General features: G+C 36.1%; 2 protein-coding genes across 6 annotated transcripts in view; both read right to left on the bottom strand.

Moving 5' to 3' along the window:
* gripap1 (GRIP1 associated protein 1) overlaps window positions 1-16,948 on the bottom strand; it is a 59,229-nt gene extending 42,281 nt beyond the window's left edge. For all 4 annotated transcript variants that reach the window (XM_067394463.1, XM_067394462.1, XM_067394460.1 and 1 more), the window contains exons 1-14: window positions 16,685-16,948; window positions 15,858-15,924; window positions 12,050-12,111; window positions 11,573-11,599; window positions 11,345-11,452; window positions 9,978-10,134; window positions 9,733-9,869; window positions 7,190-7,238; window positions 6,907-6,977; window positions 6,411-6,458; window positions 6,300-6,331; window positions 5,175-5,222; window positions 2,610-2,709; window positions 2,246-2,323 (exon numbers count right to left, since the gene is read on the bottom strand). In XM_067394463.1, coding sequence (XP_067250564.1) covers window positions 2,246-2,323; window positions 2,610-2,709; window positions 5,175-5,222; window positions 6,300-6,331; window positions 6,411-6,458; window positions 6,907-6,977; window positions 7,190-7,238; window positions 9,733-9,869; window positions 9,978-10,134; window positions 11,345-11,452; window positions 11,573-11,599; window positions 12,050-12,111; window positions 15,858-15,924; window positions 16,685-16,726 — 1,026 coding nt within the window. In that variant the 5' untranslated portion in view covers window positions 16,727-16,948. The remainder of the gene's footprint in view (window positions 1-2,245; window positions 2,324-2,609; window positions 2,710-5,174; window positions 5,223-6,299; window positions 6,332-6,410; window positions 6,459-6,906; window positions 6,978-7,189; window positions 7,239-9,732; window positions 9,870-9,977; window positions 10,135-11,344; window positions 11,453-11,572; window positions 11,600-12,049; window positions 12,112-15,857; window positions 15,925-16,684) is intronic.
* Window positions 16,949-17,371: 423 nt separating this feature from the next.
* On the bottom strand, window positions 17,372-26,031 carry mon1ba (MON1 secretory trafficking family member Ba). Of its 2 annotated transcripts, XM_067394459.1 has the most exons (5): window positions 25,680-25,959; window positions 21,252-22,041; window positions 19,514-19,553; window positions 19,323-19,408; window positions 17,372-18,190 (listed from the first exon to the last, which is right to left on the bottom strand). In XM_067394459.1, exons 1-5 carry the CDS (start codon window positions 25,852-25,854, stop codon window positions 17,965-17,967), a joined length of 1,317 nt encoding a protein of 438 aa, XP_067250560.1. In that variant the 5' UTR covers window positions 25,855-25,959; the 3' UTR covers window positions 17,372-17,964. The 2 variants fall into 2 exon arrangements, with proteins under 2 accessions (XP_067250560.1, XP_067250559.1); XM_067394458.1 differs by lacking the exon at window positions 19,514-19,553 and having other exon boundaries at window positions 19,261-19,408; window positions 25,680-26,031.
* Window positions 26,032-27,144: the final 1,113 nt, after the last annotated feature.

The following is a 27,144-nucleotide window of genomic DNA, read 5'->3' as shown; positions in this document are numbered from 1 at the left end:
AATAAGAGATTGTAAACAGAAAAACAATTTTTTAAACAATGTAAAGAATGAAATAATGAACAAAGAAAATTAAATATAATAAAATAAATAAAATATATATAGAAGTACATTTTGGAAAAAATACAAAAATATAACATATGAAAGAAATACAGAATACAAACAAATAATAAAAAAAATAGCAAAAAATAATGGAAAAAAGCCAAAAACAAATAAAGAACAAATGAGGGGAAGAACAAAAAAGGGATTTAATTTTAAAGAAAAAAGAACAAAATAAATAATGAAAAAGAAACGAAAACAAATGAATAAAGGCAATGAGGAAAGGAACATGTACAGAGAAAGAAATGTATGTGAAGGATGAATGAAGACATGTCCAGCAACAGCATGGGATTGTAGGAGGAGTGATGGAGAAGATGAATACAGAAAGATTAAAACCCGAGAGGGTGAACGAGAGCAAGAGATGATAAAGAAAGTAGAACGCCCAAAACAAGTGAAAAGAAGAGAGAAGAAAACAGGCTGAGTTAGAAACTCCACATCAAACAGAGGAGACCCAGTCAAGCAGTTCTGAATGGAAAAACAGAACAGGGAAGTTCTTCATCCTTATCTGCTTGTTGCACATGAGAGGCAGCTGTTTAATTAAGATTTGTGACCTCACAGAGGAAGTGAAAGACATTTGTGGTGACGGGACCTGCAGTAGGGCCGACAGCGTCATAAGAGGGGCCCTTCCCTCAGGGGCCCCTGCGTAGCATGTGTGTGCCCCTCAGCCACCGGCACTGAGCCCCACTAATCCTTAATTACTCAGCTGATCCTGAGTACCATCGTCCATAAATGCTCAATTAAACAGGCTGCTCTTTAGGTAATTATAAACTTCTCTAACTTCTCCTTAAGCACAATGAGTTTGCTATCAGCAGAAAGACGGGTGGGTCACGCTAAAGATGTCTTTCAGTTTGGGGATAGTTTACTCAAAAATTAACTAACTTTCTTAAAACATACAAAGAGACACTTTGAAGAAGGTTTACACTTCTCTTTTCAATATACAATGAAAGTGAAGCTCTAAAAATCAGAGCATATTCATATTTAATCACTTTAAATAATATTAGTTGAAAATTTTGCCCTCCAAGAGTTGCAAAAAATCTTTGGCATTCATAAATATTTAAATATAGTGCACTCTACGTTTAAAGTGAATTAAAATAAAAACCCATGAGTGAATATGCAAAAGTGCAAATGACTTTTGAAAGCTACACCTGAGGGGGAGATTATTAACGAATGACCACTTGAATTTCAGTCTGTGTAGTGTAGTGTAGTGCAAAAGTCCTTTTTATGATGCTGTTTTGTCATTTTTGGAGCTCAATAACATCGACCTTCATTCATTTTCACTGAATAGAGAAAAACAGAAAAAGACATTCTGCTAAACTTCTGTTGAGTTCCACAGAACAACGTTATACAGGTTTGGAATAAAACGATGGCAAGGAAACAGAATTTTTTCTTTCTGGCTGTAATACTGGATAAAGAAGACTGAAAAGAGCTTTCCAAGTAAAGCTAAACTGCATTTGAAAACAGAACTGAGAACGAATACAGCTAAATAATCACAAAACTGCATCCTGCCATTTAAAAAAAGTCCAATTTTCATTATTTGATTTTTTTAAGCGGAACAATAAAAATGTAATTGTGTTCCAAGCTGATAACAACACCCACATGAGCCTTTTACGGTTTATTTAATTGAATCTGTAGGACCTATTATCATTAAAATCACACTCAATTTAGGCAGATTAATTGTCTGCTTTCTCTCTTTTATAAACCTGTTAGTAAACAGCCAACCAGCAGACGTGGAAATTGCAGATTAATTCTCTGGAGATGCACTAACGACCATCTGTGATGGAATAAACATTAAAAGAAATGCTAAATGAACATTTTAACCAACTATTAATCTTCTGCATTCTTCCTTTCATTGCCTTTGCCGATGTTTGGAATTAAATACTAGCACAATCTGCAGTATGAACTGTATAGTACAATGAATACAATACAGTGTACAGTGCTAAACATTTTAAACGTTAGTATGCAACATCGTTGTCACATGACCATCTTAGAAATTAATGTTTGTTTTACATTTTTAACCAATCTTGTGCAAAAATGAACCTTCTGATTTATTCATCATACTGAAAACACTAAGTCAAGTGAAACATAACATAATAATAATTATCTAAAACTAAACAGGTTTGGTGGTCTCGTAAAAGGAGGACACAGCTACCTGATCTTTGAGCGCATGGATGGCCATCTCATGCTCTTTCTGTTTGCTCTGCAACTGCTCCTTCAGTTCAGCGACGTTCTGAAATCACACACACCAACTGTCAGACGGGAAGATTCAATGCATTTTTAGTATGACAGTGATGAATGCAGCAGCGTGTCTACGGTCCATTATTTTCTGCAGATGTGCCTCCGTGCCAGAATCTAAAGCTGAAGCACTGACTGCAGTCTTTAGCCCACTCCCAAGGGTTTGCAAATGTTTATCATCATACTCCCTTAGAGGCCATCTATCGATCGCCCTCTGAGATATGCAACAAATGGGCTTTAATAATGAAGAATTTGACAAGGCGGGCTTGAGCGGATCTCACCTGGTTGGCGGCCATTAAATCTGCCTGCAGTTTCTGCACGCGAAGGTTTATGGATTTGAGCTCCTCCTCTTTCCTCTGCTGGATCTCATCAATTTTAGTCCTGTGGAAAACAAATGCATCATATGCTATCAGGGGTTTGATGTGAATAATGTGTGGTAGGGTCTATTTTCAGGTATTGTAAAATGAATACCAAAATACAACAGCAAATTCAGCAGGAAAAAAAACATGGGGCGTATAAATGACATCATGGGAACAGATGTAGTATACACACACACACAAAAATAAATAAATTTCACTGTTAGCTTCACTCAAACCATCCTTGTTCACATTACTTAACTCATGTAACTACATGAACTTAAATTTAACAGAGTTGTTTCTACTAAAAATGAGTATTGTCAGCTTTATTTAAGTGTTTGTTCAGTCAAGTAAACATTGCTGAGTGAAACACACAAATTAATGTTGACATAACTAACTGGGCAGTGGATCCATAGTTCCCAGCATACTTTGCAAAGAACTACATCTGGCGTAAATTTAGAGACTAAAGTGTTATTTTATGTGTTTTTCAGTAAGTTTATGTAGATGTTTAATGTTATGTTGGACAATATAGAGGACTGTCTGTAATGTTTTTGAATTTTGTGGCTACCATTATGCAGAAGAGTGGCACCTGTGTTTAGCCTGTGAACACTCATTTTCGCATGTTTAATATGGAATTCCTGGTCTCATTTAAATTGAGTTTGTTCAATGAGTTAATTTAATAAGGTAAATTAAGTCAATAAATGTGTTACATATTAAGTAAACTGCACATATAAAAAATTAAATGTGATCCAAATGATTTGTATTTATTCAAAGAAATTGTCAGCTTTACTTGAATTTCTTTTGTTCATACAAATAAATTGTTATTTGTACAAATTTGTACAAATTACTCAATATAATTTGATTGGAACCACTTGACACTGTGTAGAATTGGGTTCTGGAAGTAAAAATGCTATTCAATATATTTCCAGCAAACTCTGAGATATTTAAAGTGCCCCTGTGCCATTTTAAAGGCTCCTAATTTTGTTTTGTAGGTCTCCTACAATAGGTCTACATCAGGGTGCCCAATCCTGTTTTTCCATATCAATTTGAGCCCGAGTCCTCATCCTTTGGAAGTGCATGCAAAGCGGATTTGCTATGGCAGCGCAGAAAACAGCATCTTCTAGACATGTCGACAATGCGAACCAAACTCTCCCAACCCTCAGCTACAACTACAATGTTTGGGGGCGAATCAAAGTAGACATCATTCACAGGCAGCCAATAAAAGACCATAAACTGGTATTATGCAAATCTGTTACAAACCTACATAGGTTCAAGTAGGAAGTAAGACTGGATTTATTGATATTTTTTTGTTGATTGCTGATAGTTTTTTTTTTTTCTTTTGGGAGACTAACTCCATTTATTGTGCACTTTGATCTTTGAAACTTTTCAGACCTCTTACATTCACGAAACGGCTATATTACACATTGCATGAAAGGTAATGTCTGAGAAAGCACAATAGGGGCACTTTAAACAATATATTATGGTTCTATAGAATTGATTTTCAAAAACTGAAGGCACTAAACAGATGCACATGTGTATGATCTGTTCTGAAAGTGTACAATGAGTCGGATCAGTTTAAAATCAAGCGGAAATATAGCAAATTCGATTTTTCCATTGAAATCAATAGATCTGCAACATTCAGAGGTAGCGTGCACAGTATTATGCAAGGCCCCTAAATTCAGAAGTAGTACACTACCTAAAATCCTGAATCAAGATCCACTAATCAGGTTTATGGGATGAGTAGTTCCTTCTCCCATAACCGCTGATTCACACGGGACGTCAGAGTTAATGATTCTCGTTTACTTTGAATGGGTGATGTCATGCGTTGCCGAAATGAATGGTAGGTTCTGCTGCGTCACATCACTGGTGTTGCTTGTGGAATAAGTTGAAAATTTTACAACTTTTCAATGGCCAATGCAGGTGTCAGCCAATAAGATCACCTTATGCAAATACCCTAGTGTAGACGCTAGCCAATTGCATTCATGCAACACCAGAAAATAGAGGACCATCAAAATGGAGGAAAAACTTATTGCGGTGGGTAATCACCCGGTTCTTCACAATCAGTCTTTATATATGTACCGGAACTCATAACATAGGGACCAAGCCTTGAAGGAGGTGGCAGAGGAAGTTGGTGAATCTGGTGTGTATTGTGCTTGTATTGTGTCCATGTACTCTGTTTATCATTGAATGACAGCTAGCATAGCATGTAAGTAAGCTGGAAGTAATGTGATTGGCTGTTATCACTGTGACAATAGTGTCAGCACCAAGCTTCAGACGCCCCGTGTGAATCAGCCGTTAGACAGAGGCTCATACTTTTGCCTTGTTTTTTGTTTAGAATAAAAAAAGTTAAAATATGCTTTAAGGTTTATAACTCCTAATTGAGAAATTAAATGGGAAATACACTTCCAGAACTCAAGCAGCTAAAAAAGTGGGCAGCCCCTGTTGAGCTTTACGGCAAAATAACTGCTCTGCTGGGTTTGTCTTTCTCACCTGCTGTCATTGTAAAGTGCTTCCTTCTCAACTTGTAGCCGCTGGAAGCTGTAAGAGAAGCATAAAGAGACTGGAATCTTTATTGGCCCTAAAAAGAAAACCCATACAGCAGTGATAAATAACAGGCAGCATCTCCTGATCAGTGAAAACAGGCTCTGTGTTGACCAGAGGGATGCGGAACGGAGGTAGTCTGTGCTGATACAGCAGTCTACAGCAAGTGCCAGGACAACAAGTTCACATTCAGACTCATTACACTGACACAGTGACTGTCGCTAGGCCACAGCTGAGTTACCACAGCACCCTGGATGGAACGCTAAGGGGTGATCACACAGAGAGTTTTGATTGGCTACTGTACAGAGGAAGAGCGTATCATGGACTCAAGTTAAATGGAGGATTGAGTCATTTATCTTGTGCTTGAGAGGGTAATGTGTTCAAATGGAACATTAGTACTGTCCATTAATACTGTCTTTAACATTCATTCTTCTATATTTCAGCAGGTTTTGCATGAAATCACTCCAGCACTGTCTTCCTCAATTAATCACTGCAAGTTGCAGTCTTACAAAAGTTTAAAAACAAATTAAGAAACTAATATTACTTTTAAAAACTCTGTAATATAATGCACATTCACATGAGAATGGCTGACTGAGAACTGCATATTTCTACCATGGCTTGCTTTTGCTATGTCCATGCCACTAGATCATGTTAACTGTCATGTTGGCCAACATAAAATATATAACATAAAAAAGAAATGACGGAGTGCACCTTTAAGAAATGCAAAGTAACAGAAAAAATAAATATATTTTGAGAAATGCAAAAAGGAAAGAGTGAGTGTCTCTGAATGTTAAGTGAATTTCGGGCCATAAAGAAATGTTTTGTGACCAGTTTTATATTATGTTGGGGGAAAGTTAAATGTACTTAAAGGGATAGTTCACTCAAAAATGAAAATTGTGTTACTTTTAACTAACCCTGGTGTTATTCTAATGCCATATGACAATTTTTCTTTATCTTTAGACCACAAAAGGAGAAATTAAAAATCCTGTTTCATTTTTGGTTGAACCGTCCCTTTGATATATGAAAGTGCTGAACATATAAGACAAAAAAAGCAAAAAACTAACTTGCACTTACCTCTCTTGTTTTTTCTTCAACTTATCAGACAACTAATAAAAAAAAAAAAAATACATTATCACTTGGCATTTTATCATTGAGCACATGCTTTCTTAGACATGTGACACTAACTTTAGCATTTTCTTCTTGTAGTTTTGTGATTTCTGTCTGCTTGGACATCTGAAAATGAAAAGAAATACATTACAGCAAGAAAAGTATTTTGTATGGGGGGCTAAAATATGGATACACAAAAAGACCCAACAATCTGATCTTTGAAAAAGTGAATAATCAAAATCAGATAATGAACTGAAAATATAATATGTTTCAATTGATAATGCAAAAATTAATGATAAACCTAAAAAAAAATGGTTGTTTTTAATATCTGACCTTCTAAAATGTTCTATTATTTGCCTCTAGAAATCATCTGCCTCTTAAACCTCCAAAATGCATGTTTCATCATAGATATGGAAGTATTCTCTGGTGCAAGGTGAGAATAAATGCATCCAAAATTAGCACCCATGGCGAGGGTAAAAATATACACTCATCAGCAAAACGAATCCTAGCATTTTGTCCTTTTGTCTGTTTCATGCTGTCCTGGGCATTTAGAGGATAAAACTGATGTTTTTACCTCTAGTGTCTGGAGTTGTTCCCTCAGTAAGCATTTCTCCTCCATTTCCGTTTGAAGCTTTAATGCCACCTCTGAAAACCAGCGTTAACAGACATCAATGCACACGACCCCTAAAATATCTTGAGTTTGAGAGGTGTTCAACTGATGCTCAGTCAGTGTCATACCATTGTGCTGCTATTTGAAGATCCAGAATGCAATCTTCCCTAGTTCTACTCACTTAACTCTTCAATGAGTTTGATAAGGTCACAACTTTAAAAGGAAGCTGTCAGAAAGATGTACTCACCACTCAGTTCATTATCTCGCTGTTCCAGTTTGACGCTTTGCACTTCGGCCTAAAGAACAAAGAAGAAGACAAAAAAAAAAAAAAAAAAAAAAACGCTGTAAAAATGAACTCTTGTTCACAAAGAATTTTAACAGCAGGTTCTAAAAAGTGGCAAGACATAAAACCCCAGTAAATGCCGAAATCACTGGACGTTAAAAGGAAAGCACTTCATGAAAAGTGACTTTCCGCATATTAAAATATTAAAATAAACCCTATATACTTATTTCCTATTTAATAAATGTTCCAGGACTTATTGTAAATGATGCAAGTTATTCTGGTTATATTAGGTGGCCTTAACTACTATGTACTTGCATCAAAAAATAAGTACAATGTTCTTATTGGCTTCATATTGAATTGCAAAACACTTTGGCTGCTATAGAGGTGGGATACGGGTAAGGTTAGGGACAGGTTTGGTGGTATGGGTAGGTTTAAGGGTGGGTTAAGGTGTAAGAGATAAGTCAACAGTGTAATTATGAATGTAGTTACAGAAATTAATTACAGATGTAATTACATACAGGTGTTTTTAAAATATAAGTGCAATGTAAAAACATGTATGTACACAATAAGTGCATTGTATCACATGATTAATTTAAATGTAAGTACATAGTAGTTAAGGCCACTTAATATAAAGTGGGACCGTTATTCTAATGAAAAGAAATGCATCTTTATCTTTCATCAAATGTAAAACTTTCTCCACCTTCACAAAGAACACATTGCATTTTATTGTGCTTGTTTTCCATTGCTTTACTTTGTAAACATGCGATTCATGGACGTCTATGACCGGATTGCTCATGTCTAGCATCTTTTTCACATTTATGTTGAGTTTTTAGAATGAAGTGTCAAGTAAAAACTTTTAAAAACACATCCCAAGTTTTTTCCCCCCTCTGCCCTGCTCTCGCATTTTTAATGAAAAAATGCGTTTTGCGTGAACGGACCCCTAAACAACTTTTCTGCTGATTTAAAGGGAACATATCATGAAAATCTGACTTTTTCCATATAATAGGGCCCATGGCGCATCTGCCAACCCAGAAAACATGAAAAAGGACAACCCAGTAACTTTGTTTTGGTAAGCCTTTCTCTGCAAGCATTTGAGAAAACAAGCCACTCAGATTTCACTCCCCTAGTGACATTGGAAGGGGACCTTATTATAATATTACCGCCCCTTAATCTACACGTTTCCACCCACGGTGCCGCCATTTTGTTTTTGCAAGCATCAACATTTGCACAAAAGATTAACATGACGGCACATGCTAGTCAATGAGTTGAAATCAACTCCACAGAAAGCACAAAAAATTACCCATTTAACCATTCAGAAACATCCAGTTGCATTCTTAAACTTCTTCCTGAGTCTCTCCATCAGTGTCCGACTCCAGTTTAAACAATGTAAGGCTGAACACCATTACTGACAATCATCATTTTGGCTACTTTGTTGCTGTTGAGCAACCAAAGCATGAGCTGTTAGAGCTCCGCCTTCTTCTGGAAAGGGGGCCGGGAGAAGCAGCTAATTTGCATTTAAAGGGACACACACAAAAACAGCGTGTTTTTGCTCATACTCAAATAGGGGCAAATTTGTCAAGCTATAATAAATGATCTGTGTGGTATTTTGAACTGAAAATTCACAGACACATTCTGAGGACACCAGAGACTTAGACTTATATTACATCTTTTGAAAAGGGGCATAATAGATCCCCTTTAAAGCAAGGACATGCAGGCTGGGAAAAAAATATTAACCAATAACATCATAACCTACTTTTCGTCATCCAATCAAATCATGAAGGATAAAATCAAGTCCCATTCTACATCATTTCCCGCTGGATGTTCTGTTTCACTCTGAAATTGCACCACATTAAGTTAAAATCAGTTGGGATTGGGAATGTTTCAAAAAAAGTTACAAAACTATATAAAGAATAACCGATTAGCAGCAGCCCTCATTTTATCAAATTTGGTAATGCTAATGAATGGGGTGTGGTGGTCAAACACTAGACACCAGTTCACTGTCCTTACAAATTTACTGGGCTGATTTCCTAGAAAAAAGCTGATGCTGGTGTCTCTGCTGTGTCTGGCTACAGTTCACCCAGCATCTGTAGCTCCTGCATTAAACATGACCTCAGTGAACTCCATAAACGCCTCCAGACGATGAGTGCAGCACTGCGTAGCTGAAAAATTGATTCGCTCTGATACTGTTAGGATACTCTGACTGCAACTTGTTTACTTAAACGTTAAACTTTTTTTTTAAAGTTTCTTAAGAATAACGAACAGTTCAAAATTTGAAAACTAATCACAAACACGAGACACATGACAATCACACTCGCTAGCACTGTAGTGGGCTTCATTGACAGTCATCTGAGAGTTCTGGTTTTGCTGCACTGTGAAGTGGACATTGTGTAATTATTATCTCAGAAGAAGCTGAGGACATTTCATTTTTCCACTGACTTTCAAACCTCCACTGTATGGTGCAGCATCCCAACCCTGATGAGATTGAAACACATTATCTGATCAATTACCTGATCAATCTGATCATTTCCCGAGGCAGAAGGGTCGTCACTGTGACTGCTGGCATCTGACTGGACACCGTTAGTGCCAGCCGTTCCATCAATGAGAGCTGCTTTTCCATCAGTAACATCTGCACGCTCTTGAAGAGCTGCATAGACACACACATAACACTATAATCAATCCAGATTCATAACTCCTATCCTAAAATGTTTGTGAGGAAAAATAGATAATGACTGTATGCATGAGCTCCTCTCACATGTCAATTTCTTCTGCAGGGCGGAGTTTTCAGCCTGTAGGCGCAGGAGCTCAGCATCCACTGGACCAGAGGCGGGGCTGGAGGTGGGTCTTTCCAGCCCTTGACCCTCCCTTAAACCTCGATTATCCGACTCCAACTGCTCGATCTGGGAACATAACTACACAAACAAACGGCAACTGATCAGAAACAGAAAAATAAAAACTCATATGATTCTGGTGTGACATCACATAATGGACATAAAGGTAGAGACTCTCTTTGTGTTCAATACACATGACATCATCTGTGACATGCAACTTTTGTTAAAGTGCTTAAACTACCATTTAAAAAAAGTTTAAGATCAGTAATTTTTTTTAGTTTTTTTGTTTTTTTTAAATATTTGAAAGAATTTACTACTTTTATTCAGCCATTAAACTGACAGTAAAATTACATTAAAGTGAAAGACACTTACAAAATACTTATTTTTAAAATAAATACTGTTCTTTACATCAAAGAATACTGAAAAAAATATATCTCCGTTTTCACAAAAATATTAAGCAGCACAACCGTTTTCATCATTGATAATAAAAAGAAACGTTTCTTGAGCAGCAGATCAGCATATTAGAATGATTTCTGAAGGATCATGTGACACTGAAGACTGGAGTAATGATGTTGAAAATTCAGCTTTGCATCACAGGAATAAATTACATTTTAAAATATATGAAAATAGAAAAAAATAAAAAACAATAATAATATTTCACAATATTACTATATTTTTGATCAAATAAATGCAGTCTTGACAAACTATTTCTTTGAAAATTTGACTGACCCCAAATTTTTGAAAGGTGATGTATTATCGAGGCTTTTACAAAAAAAAAAAAAAAAAAAAAAAAGTGAGCTAGTTGAGCTGTAAAGTTGTCTAAATTGTCCTATTAGCAATGTGACTACTGATTATACACCTTATTTTCAACGTAACAGCGGGTGTGGCCATTTGTAAATTTAATGTGCAAGGCTTCTGGATCCGCTTCCAGTTATTTTTAGCTGTACAAAACAGCTTGTTATGCTGCTTGATATTGCAAACAGGTATTTCTTATCATATTATTTTAATGTATTGTCTTAATTATAAACACACTGGTTTATAGCGCAAATAGTTTTACCATTTACCACACTCTGTCATTCTTCTACTTATGGCGGCTAATGAACTATAAATTTTGTACATCCACAGAAAATAGCTTACTTCCATGTTACAAAATAAGGTGGATACATTACTGTATTTCATTACTCATTCCTCAGAGTGTGAGCAATCCTTTTCTAGTATACTTGTACATAAGTCGTCTGGGTTCACATGGTCATGACGGGGGTTCCACATTGTGTGTGTGTGCGCTCAGCACCTTGGATAGCTCTTGCATGAGAGTGCTGTTCTGCAGTCTGAAGTCTTCTTCCTGACTGTGCAACTTGCCCTGAAGCATCTCATTCTCACTGAGTAAGGCGTCTACCTCCTGAAAAAAAAAAGAATATAACACTTTACCAGAGACTTTTCACATACTACTCTGGATATCATATCACTGTATTTGTATTCATAGCCATTACTGTCAAAAATCAAAAACTGATACTCTCACCTGTGCTTTCTTGCTCTTGTTCAAAGCCTAAGGGTGAAAATGAAGAAAACATTATCTAAAATAAATTGTTAACTAAAACAGACTTCACTACCGAACAGACAACTTCTTTCAATATGACAACATACACAAGATAAAGAAACACTGACTGCACTATTAATATTTTTAGTCGCCATGAAATTAAAATTAACAATTCTTGTTTTTTTTTTTTTTTAATTTTGCAGTACTTATTATAAATAATCCATCCGTGCACATCTTTTTTTATGTGCTCAAAATCATTAATTAAAATAACTTCTTCCTCTTGCAGCACCATTCATTCAGAATTATGAGTGTTTTGTCAATGCTGTCACAGACACAATGTACTGTGCTACATTTTGATTACATTAAAAACATTCTGCAACATGATGACCAGTGCCTTGTGTGATAAAGTGACCTTTATCTAATGGCAATGACCTGCTGAAAAATTAAGGAAAAAACTACCTTCTGTGCTTTGATATAGTCTTTCTCCAAGTTCGAGGTCTTCAGACGGACACTGTTGAGCTCTGTAACACAGAATATGTTAAGTTAACACACAAAATAACTAGAAACAACATAATAAACTCATTTTATGCAATGATACACATACGCACTGTACCTCCACAAATATTGGCACCCTTAGAAAATATGAGCAAAGGCGGCTGTGAAGATAAATCTGCACTGTTTATCCTTTTGATCTTTTATTAAAAAAAATTCACAAAATTCTAACCTTTCAAAGTAAAACAATTGAAGTTGAATTATGAAATAAATGTTTTTCTCCAATACATGTTGGCCACAATTATTGTCACCCCTAGAAATTCTTATGAGTAAAATATCTCTGAAGTATATTCCCATTCATATTTACATTTTTTAGCACACCAGGGTGACTAGGAGCATGAAAATAGACTATACAATGTGTAAACACAAAGGCCAAATCCCCTTAATTATTAATCACAATGAGTAAAACCAAAAAAATATAGTTCTGATGTGCAGCAAAATATTGTTGAGCTTCACAAGATAGAAAGAGGCTGTGAGAAAAAAAGCTAAAGCATTGAAAATCCCCATTTCCACCATCAGGGCAATAATTAAGAAATTCCAGTCAACTAAAGATGCACCTACTGCACCTACATCACCACAAGTTGTTCAGAAGGGTTTTTTGGCAGCAAACCCACCAGATGGATTTGGTGCACATATGGATAAAAAGTACCCCATGCCCACGGTTGGATCTTTAATGTTGTGGCCTATTTTTCTGCTGGACGTCCCGGACATCTTGTTCAGATACATGGCACCATGGATTCTATCAAATACCAACAGATAAAAAAACAAAACCTGAACGCTTCTGCTAGAAATCTTATAATGGGCCGTTGGATCTTCCATCAGGACAATGATCCAAAACAAACAAAAATGGGTCACTGAGCCCCACTGAGCCATGGCCATACCAGTCCCCTGACCTGGACCCTAAAGAAAATGAGTGGAGTGAACTGAAGAGAAGAAGCACAAACATGGAGCTGGAGATCCGAAGGATCTGGAGAGATTCTCCAAACTCTCTGGAAAGATTCTCCAAACTCAAAGCTGTTATCTCGGGAAAGGGATGTTGCAATAATTGGGTGCCAATAATTGTGGCCAATGTGAACTAGAGAAAAGCATTTATTTCATAATGTGAGTTTCCCCACACTTTCAATTGTTTTACTTAAATGAAAGGTTAGAATTGTGTGAAATTTTTGAATGAAAGATCAAATTGCTCATAATTTACTAAGGGTGCCAATATTTGTGGAGGGCACTGTATACTAGGGCTGGGCGTTTTTTCAGATTTTTTAGATTAATTCGAATTTATGTTTTGCCTCGATTTTATTATTTTTTGAATCGAGAAATTTTTAATAAAAATGACAATACAGCAGTGATAACCGCATTAGGAGAAGAAAACGATCCAACCTGAGGATGGCGCCGGTGCGCCTGATTAACTGCTCTCATGTGACACTCACTTAAGCGGCTGTTCATTCAGAAATCTGTTATTGCATTATAAAAATGAGACGCAGGCAGTGGAATGAGGAAAAAAAGGCAAAGTTATTAAACGCGGGTTGAACTTAATTTTTTTTTTTTAAATTGACCGCTGTGTTTTTACAATGCCGTTTCATGGTCGAGATGCTGCAAAAGACACGAGACAAGTTCAACACCTAAACATGTCCGCCAAACATAAAAACAATAAGACAAATAGCGCAAAGGAATGCAAACACTTGTAAACCTGTTTGATATTTCTTGTTTGCATGATGGTGACCGGCTGAAAGCTGCTCTGTTGTTTTCTGTTTTTACAACGCATTTGATGGTAATAATAGCCTGTTACTCTTGTTATTTATTGCTATGTGTTTAAGATAAATTTGTACAACATTTGTCTTCATATTTCAGGCATATTTCTGCTAAGATATTTAACAATTTGTTAAACATTTACCCGAGGTGAAAAAAGTACATTTCTATAATGTACTTAAAATGCTCTATTTTCATGCACTAATTTTGAACTTAATATACTAAAAATTCATCTTTAGTACTTATTAAGATCATCTTAAGAACATGTAAGTGCACTCAACTGTGCTATTTTGAGACAGCATGAAATATTAACTAAAATGTGCTTTAAATATTCTATCTCTGTATTTAAAAAATATATTTAGATACTACTTATAGTACATTTGAACCCATAGTGTGCTACAAGTGGTAACTAAATACATTTTTAAACACAGAAGCACATTTTAGTTCATATTTCATGCCGTCTCAAAATAGCACAGTTGAGTACATTAATATTGCACTACTGATTGTTAATAAAGAGAATGTTACTTAAATCATATTGTAGTTAAGTTAAGTTGACTAGTTAAACAGTTAATTTTTTTTTTTTTTTTCGAAATCGAAATCGTGAATCGGTCAATCGTTCTGAAAAACTGAGATTTTATTTTTTTGCCATATCGCCCAACCCTACTGTATACTTGTATTTATCACATTTGACAGACAACTGCACAGGCTGAAAATGCTAAGGCATTTTGTTAATAATTAACAGGACTATAATATAAGTAAACAAAAAACCCTGCATACTTTAAATTTGTGTTTTTTTAGAGAACACTGGATTGCTCACTGATGACCAGGGTATGATTGCACAAGTCATTCATAAGATCTTACAAATTAAAGCAAGACACTGCTTGTAGGTCATAAGATCTCTGTAAACTAATGCCGAGTTGATATAACTGTTACTGATCCAATAAGCAGTTTTCAAAACTGTAAATAAGAAGTAGTGCTGAAAAGCCATACATTTTAGTTTCCATACATTTCGCAGTTGTTGTTTTCTAATGTTTTTGCATTTCATAACTGTCAAAGGTTTATTCCATAATTTTCATTGAGTATGTGCATCCAGGAACTGCACATAAAATGAATAAGGGACAATAAATAAATACAAATAGTGGAACATTTCAATTATTATTTCTTAAAATGTAACATTGTCTTAAAATGTCTACATCATTGTATATGTCTAAAGCAGGGATTATCAAACATTTTTGTCTGTAAAACCCCTTTGACCTAAAATATTTACTTAATATAAGCTAATATATCAATAATTTAACATTTCCATTTCACATATTTTCTAAACACATGGTCACATGACATACATATTTTACTTTTGAATATTTTATTTTAAATATCTTTTTTAGCAACTGTTTTATTTGTATTTTTATTTTTAAATTATTCATTCATTTTAATTTTACATTTTTATGATTTAACTAATTACTAGCTTTTCAACAATTCAAGAATCCTGTGCATTTTGGGACATCCTGGTCTAAATGATTGAGGTCTGTGAGCAAAACATGAGCTCACTAATTTTCTAAATATTTAGTTAATATATTAGTTCACATTTTCACACAAATTTTAATATTTAGTAGCTCATACATTGTAACTTAGTGCCATTTATGCTTAAACTAGATTTCTGACTTACAACTGGTGCAACCGGCCTCAGGCCCTCAGAAAACTCAGAAATGGTTGACAGAATTAGAATGCCTATCTTTATATATCCACCCCCTTCCCATGTTCAATTATTAAATAATTTACTACATTTGATTGTGCTTTCAGCTGTCAAAAAGCGTCTCATTCACAGAAATGTGACAAAAGTTCAGTGGAATAGGTGCAATAAGACCTGATTTTTAATAACGACAAATTACAATCTAAAGTGTTAATGACGCAAACAGGTCAGCTGGTATGTGTCTTGAATAAATAAAGGTTTAGGTTTACATTCTCTACTCACCCGCTGTATTTTTCCGCAGCTCATCAGATAGATGGTAGTTCTGTGTTCTCAGCTCCAAGAGCTGAGCCTGATGAAAGGAGCATTAAAAGAGAGCAAAAGATAGTTTACTGAGGTTAACAGGGTATTTAATATGCATATTATTGATTATTGTAAAACAGAAATAATGACAACACATCATAATAAAAGCATTATACAAATCTCAGGGTCTTTTTATGCTATGAATCATAACAGAGATTTACGTAATGGAAACATTCAATAAAAAAGTCTGGTTGCTATAAATCTGAATATTAGATGCCTCTGGAGTTGTAAACAAGAGGATGTTAGGGCAAAACAACAGCGATATGATATTTAGTACCTTAAAATACATACGAAACACGTCTCAAACACTTAATATATAATAATAATTAAAAAAAAAAACATTTAGTTGTGTAGAAAAGCAGCTGTTTGACTAGCTAACGGTGTTAATGGTCATTAATTACAGGTTAGCGTGCTAACAGGCTAAACGCATCTTTATTACATTTGTCACAAACTCGTTATATAAATACTAAAGTCCATGTCATTCCAACAAACAGGAGTTTTATTAGCCAAACTATTACATGCTTTAATATAAAATATCGTAATTGTCCATTACAACTATTTTTCGGCCTCATAACAGTTAGCTTGGCACGCTAACGGCTACAGCTAACAGAGTCCTAATCCGCTCAAGATGATTGTCAAACAGACACATATTACCACTGGAAATAACTTTTGAACACATTAACGATCGCGTATGTACATTAAATGTTGAGGTAGATGTCAAATCCAAGTGCAAATAAAGAGATTTGTACCTGCATACGGTGGAACTCCTCTTCTGACAGTGCTTGCGCCATCTTCACTACAGCAAAACACTGCTGGACAGAATACAAACTCTCTCTGTCTGCTGTTACTGTTTTTTCTGACAGCTTTGTATTGCCAAAATAACTGTCATTCTGATAAGTTTAAGGTTAAAGCTGCAGCTTTCTGTTGTCGCCCATCTAAACGCTTTGGCTTGCTGACAGAAACGCCACTATGAGTAATGACCGCACCTGTCCTGAAGATGGCGCACTCAGACAATATATGTTCACTGCTGTAGTTCTTGAGACGAGTGAAATGGGCTGTGCTTCAAAACCTAGTGAGCGGACAGCCTAGAGTAGACGACACCCTATTATGCTCATTTGTTACAAATTATTTATAGATATTGACAGGAAAAGCTCTCTCACATAGATGAATGAATTGAGACTACAGGAATGATTTTATGCTCTTTTGTCCACAGTCAAAGAGACAATCGACACTGTTGACAAAATAACTAGGTTAACATTTCTTGGTTGGGACAGAAAATGAAGAGGAAAAGCATAAACTTTTCAGCCAAATGACTGCTGTTTTAGGAACACATAAAAAAAACAAAAAACAATACTCTGATAAGGTTTGTAAGTCAATGAACTTTATACTGTATCTGTAGAATAAACATGAGTAACACCTGAGTGTCACATGCACAGTTAACAACTTTTACAAGCAGTTACCAGTAAATACATCTCCAATGTGATTTAAAGTGGCATACATGAAAATCCATGGTGATTTTGAATGTAATTCAGCTTTTTATTCATTGTTATTAAAGTGGGCCACAGTTTCACAGTTGTTTTCTTTTTATTTTCTATTTTAATTTATTTTAAAATGTAATTTAGTCCTGTGATTGCGAATCATGAGCCCTTTCTCCAGTTTTCAATGTCACATGATCCTTCAAAAATCAAACATGCTTATTCACTGCTCAAAAAACATTTATTATTACATACAGTACATTGAGGAATGTTGAATATATATATATATATATATATATATATATATATATATATATATATACACACACACACACACTTTTTAGTACTAATTTAATACAACAGTCTGTCATTGCAAATTACAGAACAATGACTCAAAAGTTGAACTGAAAAATTAACATAAATTTCAGAGCTTCGTTAAGGAAGCATGACACGTACAATCCCACATAGGAAGACATGTATTTAATGCATGCAGCCACATCTCCCATTCAAAACAAACCCACTGAATTTACCATGAAACATCGAAGTAAAACAGGTTACACAAGACTACAAGAGAGACAGAAGGCCAGTGTCTGATGTATTTGGTTTGTCTGAGGAACTCCTGCCCGGCTGTGGGGTAGTGGAGTATTTTTGGAGATGACAGATAAAGAGACGGTCCTCTTCCTTTTTGATCCATCGCAGCAGTTTAGTGAGTTCACTGATAGCTGATTTCTTAGTGACAAGCGGAGTAAAGCAGGCGTACATCTCAAACTTGCTAGTGACCTATAGAACAAGAGGAAGAATTTAGGAAATACATATTGTTAATAATTACTATTCAAGTAAGGATAGGTTGGGTTTGGAGGGTTTTTTGGAGTATTTGAAAAAAAAAATGCTCACCAAGGCTGCATTTATTTGATCAAAAATGATCAATGTTGAAAACAGTTGTGCTGCTTAATATTTTTGTGGAAACCATGATACTTTTTTTCATGAATAAAAAGTTCAAAAGAACAGCATCTATTTGAAAAAGAAATCTTTTGTGACAATGTAACAGCCTTTACTGTCACTTTTGATTTGATGTGACATATATATGCTGTATATATATATATATATATATATATATATATATATATATATATATATATATATATATAATGAGTGTGTAACACAGTCACTCCTACTAGCCACTTTGGCAGGTTGAATTTTATATATAATATACATTTTTCAATTGTAGTCTTTTAAAAAAGCATCTGAGATAATAAACTATCTCTCTCATCTCTCCGACAGCGAGTTGACACACAAACCCGCTCCCCTCACTCACTTGTTTCATTTGCTCTGAAAGAATATTGCTGGTGTTACAGGGCATGAATTTCAGTGTGGGATTGCACGTATTGCGCTTAATTTTACTCATTTCTGCAGATTTTGTTCTTACACCCAAAGTGTGTGCACATAAAGCCACCTCTCAGTACTAAATTGAGTCCTTTTTCACTGCTTATTGCGCTTAAAACAGTCATGTGTTTTAAGTGAACATAAACAGTTGAGAAAACGCATGTGTAAGAGTATAATTGATCCATGCGTCTGGTCTTAAAGTGACAGCAGCCTAATATACCTGCTGCCAAATTATGAGATAATATTAAAAATGTCTATATAGCAGTTTTTCCCCATGGTATCAATGTGGCTAGTAACTTTGGAAAACCTCTAGCCACATGGCTGGTGAGCAAAAATGTCCTGTATGTATATAGCTTCAGTAAGTTCAATAACTAAGTTCAATAAGAAATGATGTGTATATATTTATTTTCCGGTATCCTTAACTACTGAAGCTGTCTTGAATCTTCTAAAAACAGATTGGCACATACCCACGCCAGCAGAGTTTCTCTTTCTGCAGAATGGTAGATGAGTTTAAGAGGCCGTGACGTACTGTGGATGCGATTGTGCATGTTGCGATACAGATCCAGCAAACGTATCCTCTCCTCCTGGGTTCTGTATGTCACATCCATCTCTGGGCTGAGTGAAATGATATAAGAAAAAAGGGCATCATTTAGCATGTGCATCATCGATTCCAACACAGCCGTTATTCACTAAGACATGTGACCTGATCATGCCACCTACATTATTACAGTGCCAGAGATGTGTCTTCTGAAAACATAGACTGTCGATGCAAACCAGATGATGAAAACAACACTCAGTTTCAGTCAATTTGAGATAGACACAGTTTAAACAGACACAGGCTGTTTCCACACATAATGTGGTCTTTGATGCTTCAATCTAATCATTCAGTTGACTATATTTGCTTGCATTTTTGCATAAAAGACACCTCTCAACTGTGTCCGCACAGGGTTTGAAACATTTCAGCCATGTGATTAGCCGAATCAAGTGATTACTGTTGTAGAATTCATGGCAAAGTGGTCTAATCTTTTGCAGAATGTGGAAATCCTGGCTTATAGGCTATCATTTATCAGGATTTGAGAGCCATCTGGTGTGTCTGATGGCAAAAGAACCAATGATTCGAATAAATGAGTCAAACCACTAATGATTTGTTCGTTTCCTTGTGGTTCAATGCTTATTAGTGACTCATTTTGGCTTGAAGTCAACATTAACCTGCATTCATAACCCATGTAACTTCTGTAATAGGTAAATAGAATATTCAGTGAGGAAAAAATGTAGGGCGACTTGATTTGATGATGAAAAGTGGGTGTTTTACATACCAGAACAGAGTCAGATCGGAATACTTTCTGCTTTTGAGAAGACTTTTTGACCAAGAATCTACTCATATTTGTCAGTAATGTCATAGTATTTAATTAAAGGGATAGTTCACACAAAAATTAAAACTCTGTCATCATTTACTCACCCTTAAATTGTTCCAAACCTGTATGAATTTCTTTCTTCTGCTGAACACAAAAGAGGATATTTTGAAGAATATGAGTAAACAGTTGATGGGCCCCACTGACTTACAGCGTTTGTGTGGGAAAAAATACTATGGAAGTCAATGGGGCCTATCAACTGTTTGGTTACCAACATTCTTCAAAAGAACTTCTTTTGTGTTCAGCAGAAGAAAGAAATTCATACAGGTTTAGAACAACTTGAGGGTGAGTAAATTAACGTTGATTAATGTGATGGCATCTGAAAAGAAAAGTAATTTTAGAGGCTGATCAAGTAGTTACATTTTCATGAAAGTCAATTGAATTTGGAATAACATGCACTGGTGACTTGTGCATAATAAGACCAGGGATATTGTGTTAAAAAGGACCTACTGATTTTTTACATTTTCAACTTTCTTTAGTGTGTAATGTCACTGTTTGGGTGAGGCCTGGTTGAGTTGTCTTAGTAGCGTGTTGTCGCCTCATTGGCTAACGCAGGTATCACGTGAGAGGAAGCCCAATCAAGAGTCGGAAATATCAAACATGTTTAATATGTATGATTTGGGATCGTACTGTACATATAAAACATGAGAGGGGCTCCGATGTGATCGGGAGCAGTAAAAAAATATTAATGACTCCACACAATTGAGGATTTTTTGACAAAAGTCGGTTGTGAGAAGCCACCAAAATGGGCCAAACACAACCCCCACCCCACCCCAGATTGTTGGGGGTTACAAATCGGGCCCAAAATCAATGTGCCCAGCCTAAACAGAGCATTACTGACAGACTGGGAAGAGAGGTGCTGCAACAATGAAAGATATGTGGAAAAAAACAAGATGTTTTTTGAAGACTTAGACCCCAAAACTAAATCTAGACTTTATAAAAGGGCATAATGTGTCCTCTTTAAAAATAAATAAATAAATTGGTATTGGTATTAAATTGGTTTTAATTTCATCTTTATATTAAATGAAGCACTACAAGCTACGCACCATGTGAACTGTGGCAGCTGGCGATGGTGTTCTAGCGCATTTGAGGGTTTGTACAGGAAGTGCTTGAGATTAGTTGCACCGATATCATTAAAACAGCTCATCTGAGTGTTTGCCACACACTGCAAGGCATTCTGGGATGTGAAAGCTTCTTCAATTTTCCTTTTGCACTCTGCCACGGCATAAAAAGCTTCTTTATCTGTAGACAGAAGAACAAGGCATACAGTACATTCGGGAGGGTCTAGATATGCCACATAAGCATAAAAGTAGCAGTCATGATTGAACAGAGGCAGGCAGACAGGCGTCCATATCTCTCCAGCCTGAAAAGCAATGGCCCTGATGAGGTTGAAGAGGAGATGAAGGTCAGTGGGTTTTAGTCTAGCATCCTCCAGGACCGTCTTCTCCTGAACGATGGAGACAAGTCGGTTATTGGCAATGAGAAAGGAGAAGACCAGATTTGGGGTGACGGCTTTCTGTAGGATGTGACTAAGAACGTCTCTGGAAGAGGATGGCAGAGGCAGGCACTGGACCGCAGACAGCATGAAGCTGGGATCAGAATCCATGACATCAAGAAGGCTCTCCAGAACCTTCTCCGAGCCAAACAGCAGACGCCGTAGGTCATAGTTCTTCCGGCGCTCAAAGATGCGATTTATGCTAGCCTGCGTGAGCATGCTGACTATCTGATGATAAACATGGAGGAGCTCGCTACGGAGCTGCTGCTCAGACTGGCGAGTGGAAGAAACGGATACAAACACCAGCGGCCCCTTCTGCAAAAACACCACCGTACGCTCATCTGAGAGAAACAGAGGGAAAGAATAGAAATATTAGCTGCTGTCTGTCATTATTTTATAAGTGATTTATAGATATAGAACATTATTTACATGCACAATTTAAAGATCTCAGATATTTGTATGCGTTTTGGCTTTTCATTTACACGACAAAGGCGTTTTGGGGGCCTAAAAATGTTTGAAAACAGGTTTCAGAGTGCAAGTTCTTGAAAACAATACCGTTTTGTTGCCATGTAAACTACAAAAACACACTGCACTGCACTGTGTTCACTGCGTCAACTGCGTACGAGACTGACAGGGTAGAGAATTTGTGAAAACAGTGACGTCATGCGCATGTGTATTACGTGTTCAGTCCATAGGTGCGTTTTCTTTACAAAGTGACATCGCCATCTACTGGCCTGGCAGCATAACACAGCGTTTTTTATTGTTTTCACGGATCCGTGTGAACGGGGATCGTTTTGACAATGTTGTCGTCCATATGTGAGAACTGCAAAGGAAATACTTGTGTGTGATAGATAGATGATAGATAGCGTCGGTGATAGAAGTCTGTTTCTGGGTTTAAGTTTGGTTTGAGGGGCCGTTTACACGACACCATTTTCAACTAAAAACGGAAAACTTTTAATGCATTTTGACCTTTTATTTACACAACAACATCGATTTGGGGGCCTGAAAAGATAAACTTTTGAAAACGGCATTCATAGTGCAAGTTTTTGAAAATGATACCGTTATTATCTCTGTGTAAACTTCAAAAATGTGAATTTGTGAAAATAGTGATGTCATGCGCATGTGTAGGTGCGTTCATGTGGCCTCGTAATTCCTGTAGTTACGAGATTCTAGCTTGTAAAAAGCGTTCACATCCTCGTAGAGCTCGTAATTACAGCTTCTAAGCTGGGAGTTTTCTGAAAGCTCCCAGATGTACCATGTGGCTGCTGTAACACCTGACCACAATAGATTCATAGGTATTGATAATGGTGCCATGGAAACGCATAATTCCCAGTCCAAGGACATGAACAGCTCCGAAATATACCATCATGTGTTGTTATCTCAAGATTCTGGTAAATACGAGGTGGAGTGAACGCAGCATGTATTATGTGTTCAGTCTATAGGTGCATAGTTTTTCTTTACAAAGTGACATTGCCACCTACTGGCCTGGCAGCATAACACAGCATTTTTTTTAGTTTTCACGGATCCGTGTGAACGGGGATCGTTTTGACAATGTTGTCGTCCATATGTGAAAACTGCAAAGGAAACACTAGTTCAAGTTTTTTATTCGGTGATAGTGTTAAGTCTGTTTCTGGGTTTGAGTTTGGTTTGAGGGGCCATTTACACAACACCATTTTCAACTATATACTGAAACCTTTTTTGACCGTTCATTTACACGACAATATCGTTTTGGGGGCCTGAAAACATAAACTTTTGAAAAAGGGATTCATAGTGCCATTTTTTGAAAATGATACCGTTATTATCTCTGTGTAAACTTCAAAAATGTGAATTTGTGAAAATAGTGATGTCATGCGCATGTGTAGGTGCGTTCATGTGGCCTCGTAATTCCTGTAGTTACGAGATTCTAGCTTGTAAAAAGCGTTCACATCCTCGTAGAGCTCGTAATTACAGCTTGTAAGCTGGGAGTTTTCTGAAAGCTCCCAGATGTACCATGTGGCCGCTGTACCACCTGACCGCTGTAGATTCATAGGTATTGATAGTGGTGTCATGGAAATGCATAATTCCCAGTCAAAGGACGTGAACGGCTCTGAATATCACATGTTGTTATCTCAAGATTCTGGTAAATACGAGGTGGAGTGAATGCAGCATGTATTATGTGTTCAGTCTATAGGTGCATAGTTTTTCTTTACAAAGTGACATCGCCACCTGCTGGCCTGGCAGCATAACACAGCATTTTTTATCGTTTTCACAGATCCGTGTGAACGGGATCGTTTTGACAATGTTGTCGTCCATATGTGAAAACTGCAAAGGAAACACTTGTTCAAGTTTTTGTTCAGTGATATAAGTTTTGCCAGGACATATTGGAGGTCTCATCCTTTCTTTTTTTTTTTGCTTTTTAAATAGAATGTCTATGTGCTGATAAGTGTTACATGCTGTTTTAACTGCTGTTTACATGACACCGTTTTCAACTAAAAACTGAAATCTATTTATGCGTTTTGTCTGCTCGTTTACGCGACAACAGAGTTTTGGGGGCCTGAAAATGTAAACTTCTGAAAACAGGTTTCAAAGTACAAGTTCTTGAAAATGATACCGTTTTGTCTCAGTGTAAACTACAAAAAGGCAAATTTGCGAAAATGGTGACATCACGTGCATGCGTATTACGTGGGCTACTTTCAACTCCGCTTTTAGACACGCAATCGCGAACTTCCCTCAGCACTTCCCCTCGGGGAAATCCATGACGCCATTTTGAAGTGCGTTCCACTTCGTGAAGTGGACGAGGGAAGTTTATATGGACAGACCCTCCCTCGTCCCCTTGATTTTGACTGAGGGAGCAAGTCTACTCCGATGTACACTTCAAGCAGTTCTATATCCCATAATTCAACTTGATTGTGATGTCATAGCAGATCGCTTTACAAAGTGACATCGCCAACTACTGGCCTGTAGGCATAACACAGCTTTTTTAATCGTTTTCGCGGATCTGTGTGAATGAGGATCGTTTTGAAAACATTGTCGTCTGTATGCGAAAAATGCAAAGGAAACACTTTTTCGCTTTTAGTACATCTTTGTCATGTAAATGTTCCCTGAGCTGTTAGCCTGTTATTTGTGCACTGTTCCCAGTTCAGTTTCCTTTGTCCCTGTCATCGGTTGCCATAGATTTGCCCTCATGTGTCTCACCTGTGTCTAGTTCATTATCTGTGGTTGTTTTGTTTCCCATGTTTTTGTTTAAATTTCCTGAAGTGTAATTTTAAGTTTGATCAAAAATACAGTAATATTGTAAAATATTATTTTTTAATTTAAAATAACTATTTTCTATTTTATTATTTTGCAAAATGTAATTTATTCCTGTGAGGCGAAGCTGCATTTTCTGCATCATTACTCTTCAGTGACACATCATTCAAAAATCATTCTAATATGATGATTTAGTGCATTTATTTGAAATAAAAAACTTTTGTAACAGTGTAAAGTCTTTACTGTCATTTTTGATCAATTTAATACATCAGTGATGAATAAAAATATAAATTTCTTCAACAACAAGAACAACATAAAACTCTTGTCAAAACTTTTGAATTGTAGTGTATAGGTACAGTATATTTAAGAGATTAAATATCTTAATCACTTACATTTTTTTTATAAAATGTATATAATATTAAAATATAAAATATACATATAAAATATGTTTTACCATGAATAAAAATATTGTACATTTTAAAGGTAAATGTAATAACAGTTCTTTGTGTGAACATGTTTATACTATAACATATTGGTGACCACAAAACTTTTATTTAAGGAGGCTTTAACTTAAACATTCAACATATATTCAAACAATCAGACACCATTCTTCATTACTTACTACACTGTTCCAAAGAAATCTACAACCTTAACCTGAAGTCTTTTGATTTGTTGCTAAACTAATGTGCTGCAAAGAACCAAAGACAACCATCAGACAGTTCTTAAATCCTATGAAAATGGTGGAACTTACCTGAAAAAATAGATTGAATTGTGTTGCCTCCAGCTTGGACGAATGAGACCAGTGCCATCATAACGCCCATGGTGGAGGAAAGGGCCTCCTCATTGCCATAGCGCGAGTAGATAGGTTTACCCGCCTCGCTCAACACAAACACATGTTTCCTGTGTTGCCTCCAACTCTCTGCCATTATATCTTCATTCCGATAAGACAGATCTGGGACATCAACAGCACAACCTACCGAGGGGTCCTTTTTCTGCCCACTGAGGTTCGCCTGGGCCAAGCAAGATGTAAACTCACCAGAATCCTCTATTAAGGTGTCCTCAGGTTGAAACTCCCTGCTTCCTCTATTCTCGCTCCTGTGCATGTCGTCTCTTTCTCATTTCCCTCAAAGTGAGAATCTTCTGTGTCTGGACTTGGTGTTCTTTTTAAGGGTACAAACACTTGTTCTATTGATGTCACACAATGGATCTCTGTGACTCTCCATTACTCCAAGAGGTATCACATGATGCCTGGGGATCAGAGAACGGTTAAAACTGTGTAATAGGATGAACATGATGCTTCATTTCTTGCTGAAAGAATTATTTCTAACTGGTCTGTGGCAGTGCTGACTTAGATTATATTAAAGTGGGACATAAAACTGACTGAATGCAAAATGGAGTGGAAATGGAGCATCCAGGTATATAATTAGGAGTATTTTGAGTTAAGTTTTGGATGAGTTGATGAAACTATCACATTATTGATTTAAGTCTTAGATTTATATCTTGAAAACATATACATTTGGTGACAAGTAAAATAAATGGGAAATTGATATATGTGACCCTGGACCACAAAACCAGTCATAAGTCGCACGGGTTGTAGTAATAGCCAACAATACATTATATGGGGCAAAATTATTGTTTTTCTTTTATGCCAAAAAAGTAAAGATCATGCTCCATGAAGACATTTTGTACATTTCCTACTGTAAATATATCAAAAACTTTATTTCTGTGAGTGGAAGGACTTCATTTGGACAACTTTAAAGGTGTTTTTCTCAATATTTTGATTTTTTTGCACCCTCAGATTCCAGATTTTCATATAGTTGAATCTCGGCCAAATATTGTCCGATATTGTCCTAACAAACCATGCATCAATGGAAAGCTTACAGTATTTATTCAGCTTTCAGATGATGTAGGCTATAAATCTCAATTTCAAAAAAACTACCCTTATGACAAGGGTCAAGGGTCACATATATATTATATATAAATACTATTTAAAATATGATAAAAATGTAACCTATAAATAAACAAAAAATAAAAAAATACAGTCATAGTACAAAATAAAAGTTGAATGCTACCAGATAACATCACAAGTAACATCTACACCATAATAATCATTGTTTATGACATAGGCCTAACTATGAAATAACATTAGCCTATACTGTGACTTATGTAAAGTATTTGAGTAAATGTAATTAGTTACTGTACTTAAGTATCTTTTT

The sequence above is a fragment of the Chanodichthys erythropterus genome, chromosome 9, assembly GCF_024489055.1.
Source record: "Chanodichthys erythropterus isolate Z2021 chromosome 9, ASM2448905v1, whole genome shotgun sequence".
Taxonomy (NCBI): Eukaryota; Metazoa; Chordata; class Actinopteri; order Cypriniformes; family Xenocyprididae; genus Chanodichthys; species Chanodichthys erythropterus.
This window is presented reverse-complemented; position numbering and strand designations above follow the sequence as displayed.

What these genes read in the sequence shown, in the direction of transcription:
- mon1ba (XM_067394458.1), bottom strand. Translation starts at nt 26,031, where the DNA reads ATGCACAGGAGCGAGAATAGAGGAAGCAGGGAGTTTCAACCTGAGGAC. An exon ending in AATTCAATCTATTTTTTCAG is followed by an intron (nt 22,042 to 25,679) that starts GTAAGTTCCACC and finishes TGTTTCTCTCAG; the next exon opens with ATGAGCGTACGGTGGTGTTT. An exon ending in CAGCTGCCACAGTTCACATG is followed by an intron (nt 19,409 to 21,251) that starts GTGCGTAGCTTG and finishes CATTTCACTCAG; the next exon opens with CCCAGAGATGGATGTGACAT.